At 39.4% G+C, this 12414-nt stretch overlaps 1 protein-coding gene across 1 annotated transcript; it reads right to left on the bottom strand.

The window, feature by feature from the left end:
• Positions 1-1832: 1832 nt before the first annotated feature.
• dusp7 (dual specificity phosphatase 7) lies at positions 1833-10178 on the bottom strand. The gene is made up of 3 exons (XM_066672006.1): positions 9389-10178; positions 6416-6844; positions 1833-2449 (listed from the first exon to the last, which is right to left on the bottom strand). The coding sequence occupies exons 1-3, from the start codon at positions 9813-9815 to the stop codon at positions 2142-2144; spliced, it is 1164 nt and encodes a 387-aa protein (XP_066528103.1). The 5' UTR covers positions 9816-10178; the 3' UTR covers positions 1833-2141.
• Positions 10179-12414: the final 2236 nt, after the last annotated feature.

Raw genomic sequence — 12414 nt, 5'->3', positions numbered from 1 at the left:
AAAAAGAAACAAACAGCCGAGAAAACGCTCCGTACTGAAATACATTTCAATCCTAGGGTGCTGAGATTTTGACCAAAGCTTTATCTTTTGTTTTGCTTTGTTTTTACATGTGACCAGACTTTTAACAAAGCTTTTGTTTTCAAGCATGAGAAATAGTCACCCTCTGTGAATTGTTCAAGAGAAGACTGTTGCATATCTACTCAAATATATATATATATATGTATGTGTGTGTGTGTGTGTGTGTGTGTTTGTTTATATATATTCAAATACATTGAAAGGCCACAGGATTTGCACAAAAATTGGGCATAAATAAAAGAACCAGATCTTTAAGGTACGGCTTTGGACACCCCAGGTGAAAAGCTACCTCAGTCCCAAAGCCATTGCAGCTGTATGTGTTTATTTTTCCGTGGAATACAAGTACAAAAAGATTTTTTTTTTTTTTAAAAAAACCAGAGGCTTTCAATTTTTTTGTCCTTTTTTGTTGATCTTTTTTAGAAAATACTGCAAAGTGTGTGGTGTAATATTGCAGAGAGTAACAAACACAACCTCAACTGACCCGTTAAAGACCATTAGTTGTCCATTGTTATTATTACTATGTGGTTTCCGATTTCTTTTTTAAAAAACGCACAAACAACTTCTTTGTTTTTATTTTATACAATGATCTTCTAAAGTGAGATACAAAGAGTACTGAACAGTCAGAATAGGAAAAAGGATTAAAAAGGTTATTATAATAATAAGGCCAGCTTTAAAGCAAACCCTGCTAACTCGCCGTATCCTGTCTAAATCCACGTCCGATTCTAAAGCTTCCGGTGTCCGGGAAAAACCCGGAAGCTCGGAAGCTTCTCACTGCTCACTGTATGCTGCTAAAAGCGATACAAGTTAAAAAAACGTGTCTAAAAACATTCGGTTTTCCATCTGGCGAATTTTTCCCGGGTTAAAGAGCCACAACTCTAGAGCAAAACATGCTCAAATACATAAGAGTGAAGTTATTATACTTATTTAAAAAGGTAATAGAGAATATTCATCATTTACCATACTGTACTCCTCTGACGCCTGAGGGAGAACCTCCCCAAGAACAAATACTTTCCCTAAAGGAAGTGGAGACTCGAAGACAACAGAAACAAACAAAATAAAACCTCGTAAGTGCGATGCCGTGGCCGGTCCAGATGCGAGTCGAGCTTTCGGCAGAGCCTAGCTCAGCAAGATCCGGAAAAACCTCTGAATGTCTCTTTATTTGTGATGGTTTTTGTTGCCGTACCAGTTTTAAGTGCCAAGAAGAGAAAGGCTTCAACCACTGTGCAAACCGCATTAGGTCATAACGAATAAAAGACGATTAAAAAAATGAGAGAATGTTCCTATGAAGAAAACGCACAATGTTTGTCGTTGTTATCGGTCAGATACAATCTACCCACTGTGGGATGACTTTTATGTGAGTGTGTGTGTGTGAGAGAATGCTATGTTGTTGTTTACAAGTACACAACCTGATGATAAACACATACAAAAATGATCCTACAGAAAATGCCACCTTGGTTAAGTGAATTGAATACAGATTTGCATGTGTGCAACCCTACATTCAGTAGAGTGGACAGAAAATTAACAACAGAAACTAGACACTAGATTGGCACCCTGGGAGTTGTGTTACGTTTTTTTTTTTTTTTTAGGGAGGTGGGTGGTATACACTTCCACTTCCAGTTTCCACTTCCCTCTATTTGTATGAAGCGCCATTTGTGTGTGTGGTTTTTTCAGTCTTTCTTCTTTTTATTTATATATATATATATATATATATATATATATATATATATATATATATATATATATATATATTTGTGTGTGTGTGTGTGTGTGTGTGTGAAAAATTATTAAAAACAACTGTTTTGTTCAGAGAAAGGCAAGAAAAAAGCTGCGTAAATTCACCAGGATGCAGCATCCTCCATTTGGGCAGATATCCCAAGGTTTCTTGACTTTTGACTTCTAACTTATGACTTTAAAGCACCCCATGTCCTTTTACTCTTTCACTCTCTCACTCTTTTACTCTCTCACTCTCCCACTCTTCTTGCCTGGTCGCCCAGGTCTAAAAAAACGCTCCCCTCACACGTCAGGAGGCAAACATTCAGATAAAAGTGCCACCTCCCTTCTCCTCCTCATGTGGACTCGAGTGTGTCCAGCTGAAAGACGTTGTGATTGGTCGGTGTGGTGAAGAACAGCTGCTCGTTGGGTGAACGGTTGTCACATGGGCTGTTGAGGCCCAGCGTCCTCTCGAAGTCCAGGAGCTGCCCCATGAAGTTGAAGTTGGGTGAGATGTTGGACTTCTTACGCTTGACAAAGTCGTAAGCGTCGTTGAGGGAGAGGTTGAGTTTCTGCATCAGATATGCCACCGTGACTGTCACAGAGCGGCTGATTCCTGCCAAGCAGTGCACGAGGATTCCGCACTTTTTAGAACGAGCTTCATCTGAAAAAAGAGAAGAAAAAATTCACAGAATGACAAAAAGAAAGGTGTGGAGTCCACCCCACCGCCCGAAAATACAAAATAGCAGCTGCTTAAAACCCCTTAAGTCCTGAGTGAGTGTGCTGTGATCAGTGGAATTTACTGAACATCAACCACCTCTCAACACAGGAGACAGAATGGGTACCACTCTATTCTTCACTTTCTGGATCATTTCATCCTAAAGAAAAAAAAGCTAAACCTCTAAAGTCAGTGGTGTGGCCCGATCACAAATTACCACTGCAACTAAACACTATTGTATTACACACAGCAACAAAATGCCATTGCACTACACACAAAAACACACCCACACACACACACACACACACACACACCATCACACTACACACAGGAAACTGAATGTTTCTAGGCATTGTCATGTTCTATTATGGCCATGGTTTTGAGAAGGCATTCAGGGTGTCAAGAGATCAAGAAATACATTCAGATTTATACCATTTACCAAAAGCATCCTCATCTTTCCATTTAAATATGTTTAGCAGCTAGAGGTCACCGCTGGTTGGGGAGAGGAAATTAAATTCTGGAGTTGTGCTGTAGACATGGAGCGCCTGGTTCCATTCATCAACAACGGAAAGAAATCTGAGTCCACAAGTTCCTCAACAATCTACCATTTCACACCAAACACTCTCCATCACTTTGTTTATAGCTCAAATACTGGGTTATGGGGGAATTTTGATAAGCTGGCAGTATTCCCCTTAAAGGGATGGTATTACAGTTCGCTGTTTGTCTGATCACAAGAGGACAGTGGAGCTTTGTGTGTAATTCATGAGAAGCTCATTACAAATCTTACTCTCATTCACTTTAAACAAGGCCCTCCAAAAAAGAGAAGCTCTCCAGTTTAAATCTCCACTGCTGCATTAGTGCCCTGGGCAGAGGTGCAGTGTAACTAATTACATTTACTCACTTCCATATACACAACAGAGCCAAAAGTCTGTGGACATCCAGCATATCTTTTTAAAATATAGGGTATTAATCTCCTTTGCTGAACTTCTGGGAAGTTTTGACACTATGACACTATCAATGAGGTCAGGTACCAATGCTGGATTCTGGGTCCCAACTAGTTCCAAATGTATTGGAAGGAGCTTCATTACTCCAGAGAACACAGTTCTGCTATTCCACAATCCAGTACTGGGGGTTTTATACCATTTTGTCAGACTCTTTGTATTGTGCATGAAGATATTCTGTACTCATGTAAAAAGGGGAAGCTTGAGAGTGAATATAAAGCTGTGCATAGGGCGGCCCCATTGAGAAAAACCTCTTCTCCATCTTTCTCTAACCTTGTGTGGGCACTTGAGTAAAGGGTGATACATTATTGACGACCTAGATGCATCAGGCTCTGTTGAATATAACATTCTACAAAGCCATTAGTGCAAAGTGACCCTTTCTTTCTCTTGCTCTCTCTTGCACGTTTTCACCACGGTGCGTGAGGTCAGCTACTCAACAATCTCACAAGGGGCCTATATTTTCTTTTGCACAAATTTAAGCAGAACATCACCTCTGAAAAACCTCAATACTGGGAAATGCAAAATTACAGATGACATGGCAAAAAAATGTATCCCAATCTTTATAATGTGATACATACAATATTTGGGGATTGTATATGTAGTGCATGAACTACTATTCTGTGGTTTTTAATGTCTCAGGAATCAGGAGTATGTTTATAATCATTTCACCTAATAACTTTTAGCTGTTCGAGACAGACGTCTGGATCCATTCCCCACCAAAATCAACAACGCTTTCAACATAGGTTTCACTTCATTCGCTTTTTTACATATCAACCATATAATCCTAAAAAACACATTAGAAATACATGGAATACTCCTCATGTGTTTAGCTCCCAATGGATTAAGGTGTGAATTCTCATCTCTGGATGCTCTTCACATGCAAGTAAACAACAAACAGGAAGTTAAAGGCTGTTTCACGTGAGATAAACACAGCTTCCTGTGGTGGCTTTGTTGATCACTGAGTCAGCAGCGGTTTTAAAATGACAGAGAAACTAGTGCATGGCTCTGTCACAACATCCTGCTTCTAAGTGGACATTGTTCCCAGACCCCGGTGCAGTTTCGCTTTTAAAACAAACAGAAGTTTAATGGCTTTTACAGGCTAAGACTGAGTGTGTGTACACACTTTAAACACACACAGAGCTTTCGGAGTTATTACTAGGCTACTGAATACAATAATAGCTCACTGAAAAGGGGAATTCCACCCATTTGATTGAAATGTTCTGCATGATTAAAGAAAACAACTAATAAAGTCTTAGTTGTTGACTGTGAAGGGGAATGGAACCAGACGAATGTCTTAAAAAGCTCCTCGTGAAAAGTTAATTATTATGAATTATAAACAGGACGTCTAAAAAAAGGTTTAGGATACTTTTGGCCTAAAAAGACATTCCTCATAGAGAGGTCCATGCAATGTGAGAAGGAAAATGTTTAGTGGAGGTTTTCATTATTTATCATCATCATCATTAGCAGCAGCATCATTTCATTTAAAACCCTTTAGACTTCTGTATGTCACAGGTGGCTGTGGAGAGGAAATGCATGATACCAGATATGTGCTGAGGACATTAAAACACCTGCTCTCAAGGACATTAACTGGCATTATAACAGATTTCTCATTACCGAACATGTCCATATTTCACAGTAGAAATATTAAAAATATAGAGAAAATGGACTGATGTGCAGTTTTTTAGTGTATGTGTATTAACAGTCCTTATTTTTTATTAAATGTAAGACTGCTGCTGTTGTTTTCTTTCATGGATCTGTTCATTCATAGATTCATTTCATTCATGCATTGGTCAGTGCACTTCCACTGTCTCTGACCTAGATCAGCATCTCGCTCTCAGTGAGTCAGTCAAACTCTGGTCATAAATGCTCTAATATGTCTAATTATGCAAAAATCAATGGTTTAATCAAATTCTCATTGTATTTTAAATGGCATTTTACATCATTATACAAAACATAAAATGTAGCAAGGTATATTTGAGTATTAAGTGGAATTTGAGCATTAATGAACAGTTTATGGTCCTAAACGCAAGATGTTGAATGAAGAAAATGACAGTGAATTGACACAGAAGCCTTAAACTAAATTAAACACATTTGTTCAGAAGCAATGAAACTTGGCACATGCACTGATGTGTGGATCTTTAGAGAGATACACTCCACAGATACAAACTGATAACTACACGTTAATCAATAACACAACTTCCTGTGAGCTGCTGTTCATTAAAGCCGAAATACTGCCTCCGGAATTTCACACTTCAGTAAAAACATAGTCACGCTTTTACATTGAGTTGAAATTTTATATTTCTGAACAAACTCAGAGGAATAAATAGGAACTGATTAGGTCTATGCCAAATATTATATATCAATCTAACAAGAATTTATTTAGATACATAAATAAATTATTTATATAAGTCATTCTGAATCATTTCTACTGATCCATTTGTTGTAAAATTTTGACACAGCATTAATGGCAGCTGTTGTCTTCAAAATATTGTAAAATAAGAAACCTTCAAAAAGAAGATTTAACGTATTGCTCTGATATTATATATGGTGGTACTTAATCTACCCACCTAGGCATTTCATCAATCTAAGCATTAATTATTATCCTTATATAAAAAAACCAAAAATACTTCTGTATTTTTGTGAAGGAAGTTGTGTAACTATTTGCATCCATAAAATGGCAGTATACATGAGGTCAGCTAACTCTGTTAGTACTGCTTCGTAAGTATGTTATTCAATGTTACACAGGTGTTATTAAAATTCTGGGCAATCAGTCCACAATTAAAACACATATATACACCTAAGTGTGTGTGAGCAAAATATGTTTTCTATCCTTGACAACCTTACAGCAAAACAATACAACAGTTTGCTGCAGAAAGTAAAAAAAGCACATTCCATGGAGGTGTCCACTTACCAATGAAGGAAATGGCCTCAGGAAAAAACTGAGAGAGGTTCTGGCTCCAGTGATCCGAGATGGGAATCTGTTTGTACTTGAATTCTCCGTCGTGCTCGAACATGTTGGGCAGGTTTGGAGTTACATTGAGGATGTACTTGATGTTGTATTTGCCCAAAACATCCAGATTGGTGGAGTCTTTGGCACAGCCCAGATAAAGGTACGGAAGTATTTGGACGGGAAAAGCCGGCTGGTTGTTGGGAAGTGGGCTTCCCTCCGACTCTGTAGCGCTGCCAGGCTCACGGTCCGATTCTCCGTCAGAACAATCCGAACTTATACGTAAACCTCCCAAACCCAGAACGGAAGCAGGCGGAGAGCTGCTTGGACATGAACAATCCAGGTTTGTCTCGCAATGCTCAGGATACTCCATTTGAAACTTGTTAAATCCTCCTGGAAATAAAATAAACAAACATCAGGCAAACTTGCATCTTGTATACTTCTTTATATTATATGCCCTTTCTCCTTAAAACTGTCTGGTTAGGATAACCAACGTTTAACTTAATTAAACCGAACTGAAAAAAAAATGAACACTAATCCAAATGAATGCTTTGCAGTCATATACCTTACGGATCCTTTATTTATTTTCAGATTTCACTCTTATTAAATTAGCAAAACTGTAATACATGTTTACAAATGCCCTTTATTCAAGTGTTTAATAGACTACTGTACCTTTAAGGGCATATGTAAATTACCTGCCTTCATTCAAAAAGCACTGCAGGCAAAAACACTTCATAATTTTAAAGCAAATGGGTGGAGCTAAACTCATGTACACATGCAAATGTGTTTGTTTTTATAACGTAACAAAATATGAATACTAATCCCGAAAGCTTTATAAGTCTTATATTGACTATGTACGATTTAAAGACGTAAAAAACGCTTGTATGTTTGTTATTCTCCATCAAACTCCTTCAAAATGAGAGATGTTTTAACATGACATGAGCCCTTTAATACTGCTTTTTTGTGAATGGTGGCCGCAGACCTTTTTAATACGCATTTAAACGCTTTCAGAAGCTCAGTAGAAGTCCTATATATGTATGTTTTCGTCGTTTAAGCCCTAACAAACAGTAAAAACGACAGCACTCCTCGAATTCACCAGCTGTCTTTTACTTTCTGTTCCCCTTTTCATTCATGAAATGCGAACTGTCTCTCTTGAACGAAGACAACATGGCGGAGCCATTTTGGGGTATTAATTAAAAACATCTTTGTGGCTCTCCGTTTGTGTGGAGTTTCAGGCGAAATAAACACGTAAGAAACTCGAACCTTCTTCGTTACATTTCATTTTTGTGGTCTCCTTTTCTTAGTGACGTAAAGCTTGGCGATTTATGACATTAATTCATGTTTTAAAAGGGCATTTTCTGGCTCCAAGTCGAGAACTGGTTTTCAAATGTAAACATTAGCATTTCGCTGTATTTTTTAAGCAAATATTCTAATTATGATATATTTGGCTTGTTTAACGACTAAAATGTAGAATGTGATTATAATGTCCACCATTCGTGAGTTGCCTGCTTGTTTCAATATTCCGTTCCACCTTAAAATTTAAGGTGGAACATTAAATTTGAGTAAGACATTTTAGCAGAATTTGAAAGCGCCAGGTTATTTTTATACCACTCTAAGGCAGACAGATATGGTCCAAAATACTTGAAAAAAACATCTGGTCTCATGAACGTAAGTATTAAGAGTTTTTAACGGGTAATAGACAGAAATTGTGAACCTTATATGGGCCAACTCTTTAATTTCACACACTCAACTTCATGGCTTACAGTACTTTCCCGTTTAATGTGCCATTAGAATCATTCAAATAGCTTTGCTTTCTAATAATTATCATTACAGGCCATGGGTTTTCTTTTTAAGATCCTGTTAGGACCCTCAAACGTGTTTAAAAAAATAGTCAGCTCATCGGAAAGCATTTAAGATCGTTTATATTATGGAACACCATTCCGGACTATTGGAACACACAATGGTTTCTATCGTTTGTTTTTATCATACACTGGCTGCTCAACATAAATCACACATTACTAAGGCTTTACCTATTTATGCATATTGTTAGAAAGCAATAAAAATAATGTTCTTTTTTATGTCTTACCTGGTGTTATATTTCAAGATTAAATTCAAAAACAAATCTATGAATGAAGCAGAATTCCCATTTTAGGCATTTATATAGTAACTTATTAGATCTTATTTTTGTACATTTTACTATAGAATAGAATTATATATTTGAGCATAATATATTTTTCTTACATTTTATGATAAAACACTTTAAAATAGTGGTGGGGTATTCCCTTTTAAAATATTGTTGCCTTATTTTACACACTTTATGAATAATAAATCTAGGATAGACTTGTTTTCTTGTTTAAAGGCGTGTGTAATGTAAATTTGTTAGATCTTCTGATCAATACTTTTAGTAACTCTAGGATTACATTTTATTTTGTGTTATTTTATGACCAGAAACCATAGAAAATGCTGAGTTAAAGGGGCATTAATGGATTTATTCATTGTTTTATGTGGTTGTAATCTTTTGTTGTAGTTTATGACCATAAAACAATAACAGTTCCAAAGTTAAAGGGACTTGAATGGAGCCTCTGTTTTATGCTCATAATCTTTTGACAATGAGTAATGCTCGGGTTAAAGCGATATTAAATGGTAATTCTTTTTAAACATAGTTTAAGAGGTATTAATTGACTTTCTTAAGCATATATAAGTTTACATCTTATGACAATAAGCTGTAACAAACGAAGGTTAAAGGGGTATTAGTGGACTTATTCCTTGGCACATACACTCATAAACAATGCCAAACACAGGGTTAAAGTGGCATTCATGGACTTACTCCTTTTGTAAGGCCTGTTCAAACTTATTTTCTAACATCTTTCGACCTAAACAAAACCAGTTGCGCAGCTGCACGTTTCTGAGTTGTGTAGAGATGACTAAAGCGCTGACCTTCCAGGTAGAAGGCGTTGCATCCGTCGTCCCGTAGTTTCTGCATGAGCAGCGGGAGCACGCTCCCCCCGGAGCCCCCGGATCCCGGAGCCGCGGCCGAGGCGCCCGCATGCGGCCATTCCCCCGTGGCTTCGTCATACAGCAGCACGATGTCGCTCGCGCAGCGCCGTGAGAAGCGCTCTTGGTCCGCGGAGCTCGCGAGGAGGCTCCGTAGCGGCACGCTTCCCTTCCGCAGCCTCCGGAGCATGAGCGCCGGGATGGACACGTGGATGGCGGACTCGATGTGCGACGACTCAAAGAGCTCGTGCGCGCGGCAGTCGAGCACCAGCAGAGAGCTCGCGCCGCCGCCCTGCTGCAGCTCCTCCTGCAGCCACTCCGCGCTCTTACTCAGCATCATCTTCATCACACACCACGCCGGGCTTTTCATCGGGCACGCGCGCGCGCGCCACGGGACGATAACAGCGACTGGGGGAACTAATGACAACAGCGATATTCAAAAAAGCCCCAAAGCGCGCGACCATCAAACATCAATCAGTCAGTCGCACCGCCGCCGCCTCCTCCGGTCACGCGCCATCTCAGAACCCGCCGTCCGCGCGCCCGTCAGCCTCCTGTCCGCCTTTTACGCACGCGACTGAAAGCTTCTTTGATGTCGGTAGTTTGCTGTTGTTTCCTTTCTTCTTCGTTTGGTTCCAGGGAGTTTATTACAGGGGGTTTGTTATGGTGGTCCCAGCTCGAGGGATATGGCGAAGCTTGGCATCTTCAGCTCGCGCTCTTTCCTCCTCCTCCTCTTTCTGACAGACTCGAATAACACACATACACACAGAGTGAGTGAGTGTGTGTGAGAGAGAGAGAGTAGGGGAGGAGTTTCAGTGCACAGGGGCACAGTGCTTTAAAGGGCCCATATCACCGAAAAATTCCCTCCTTTTTGACGTAGTATGTAAACAACGCTTAATTTTGAAAGCCATGGGTTTTTCTGTAAATAAAAGGGTTTGATGTAGTATCAAAATATTGGTCAAGTTTCAAACTCTATACTGTCTAAATCAGCCAAGTTTTGAATGTGGGAACTGAATGTGCATTTACACACATCTGCCCATTCAACCTACAGCACTTTAGCCCCGCCCATTTACACAGAAGTTATGTGATTTAAAGGGCCGGTATTGTAGGAAATAATTCATCAAAAGTTTGATAAATGCTATAACACTATTTAGATTTCACTCTTCATCTAAATACAAGTGTCTGCTTTGAATTGATCTTAAAAATATTTGAAAAATAATCACGTGTATATGGCTTTTCAGCAGGTTAGCCCTGTTCAGTCATTACTGTGTCATATCAGCAGTTACCAAACTAGGGATCACAACCTGCACGTTGGGTTGCCCTATTTACAAATGGGGTCATGAGATAAATTCCTTATTCAGAGTCGTTTACCTAGAAAGTTTGGAAAAGTTGGGGAGGACCCCAAGGTGTATATTTACACACACATATAATTTCATTTTTAACATTTATTCTGGTGCACTTTGTTAAACCTTTTTTTTTTAAATTCTTCAATCACTCTATTGTAAACAGCAAATAATCAATGTTTAAGTGGCTGAAAGGTTTTATTGGTCAAAAAACTGTGATAACTCTTGAAGTCTGTTTTTACTAAAGATGCAGATGATTGGTTACTTGGCTATTGAAGGGCCTCTGTAAGGAGCTCTTTTCTCAGAGAGAGACCTGACTGTGTGCAAGAGGATGGAAACACAAGCTCTGACAGTGTGGAGTATCCGTAAGTCTTTGGACAAATAAAAGCCCTTTGTGTCCAGGCTGGGCAGCTGTGTTGAAATCAGTTCCACTTTTTTTCACATTTGTAGCTGCGTCCTTCACAATATGTCCATTGGTGTGACTTCAGTTAGAGCTGAAAGATTCGTTGTGTTTATGTCAGAAATCGCAGTTTTAAAGAAAGCAGTTTCCGACCGGGGCTTTGTGAGCTATAGTCCACATTAAATTTCAAGTGCAGAAAAGTAACATAAATGACTAAACCCCAACACCAGCAGCTGCTTAGTTTGACTTTCTTCTTTTGTGTCTGTTTCCTTTTTTTCTCAGTGTGGGGTTCTGTTCAGTGCTTCAGCCACACATCCTTTCAGAACCATGGTGTTCAGTTTTGTACAATTCTGCACAGAACTAAACACTTCAGTTCCTGTGCTGATAGATGCAGAATGTTGTGAGAAGTTCCACTGAGCACAACACTCTCAGTCAAACCTCACCCTCACTCAGTGATACCCAAGTACCAATTCATTGAGTGGAGTATGGACTGAGGATTACAAACAGAACTGAACGTCCTTAGATCCTCCACATGAAGGAGAACTGTGATGTTCCTGTGTTTGTCAAAAGTACAAACTGTTCCTGAAAGGTAAAGCTGGCCTTCATTTTCAAGAGTACACACACACACAAAAACACCTACGGTCACCTACACACAGCTAGAGACAGGGTAATGAGCTTCTGCATAGACTCAAACAAAGTGCCTCTCTTCCTCCCACAGACCAGGCCATTACACACACACACACACACACAATCACTCTCCAATGGTAATGTCATCTGCAAAGGTGAGCTCTAAAGCTGTGGTTTCCATACACACACTCGAATGCTAATCCACCTTAACAGCGTCACCTCCCACGCCTCGCCTGCCATTTCCTCCAGAATTTTAGCTGATCCTCAGAGAGAGAGAGAGAGAGAGAGTGACCTGGAAAATCCATTAATGTGACTATTCATCATCTATCAGCAAAAAAAACCCAGTTTATTCAGGTTCATTGTGGCCTCACTTCTGCTGCTGATCTTTTAGAAACAGCCACCAGTGCACTACAGCCACCAGGACACATTTGTGAAGACAGGTAACGCTGGATGAATATTTCCGGAGCTCCATTGTTAGAGAACACAGTCCAGTGCTTCAGTGCTTTATACTTCTTTGGCAGGCTCTTGGCACAGGATATGGTGTACCAAAGCATTGGGTCAGCTGACCTCAGGCTAAAGTGCTCCGTCTCCAAAGCTTTTCC

Source organism: Hoplias malabaricus, chromosome 5 (assembly GCF_029633855.1).
Source record: "Hoplias malabaricus isolate fHopMal1 chromosome 5, fHopMal1.hap1, whole genome shotgun sequence".
Lineage (NCBI taxonomy): Eukaryota > Metazoa > Chordata > Actinopteri > Characiformes > Erythrinidae > Hoplias > Hoplias malabaricus.
Note: the sequence above shows the minus strand (reverse complement) of the source record. Positions and strands in the feature narration are given on the sequence as shown.

What these genes read in the sequence shown, in the direction of transcription:
- dusp7 (XM_066672006.1), bottom strand. Translation starts at nt 9,815, where the DNA reads ATGAAAAGCCCGGCGTGGTGTGTGATGAAGATGATGCTGAGTAAGAGC. An exon ending in CAACGCCTTCTACCTGGAAG is followed by an intron (nt 6,845 to 9,388) that starts GTCAGCGCTTTA and finishes TTTTATTTCCAG; the next exon opens with GAGGATTTAACAAGTTTCAA. An exon ending in TGAGGCCATTTCCTTCATTG is followed by an intron (nt 2,450 to 6,415) that starts GTAAGTGGACAC and finishes CTCTTTTTTCAG; the next exon opens with ATGAAGCTCGTTCTAAAAAG.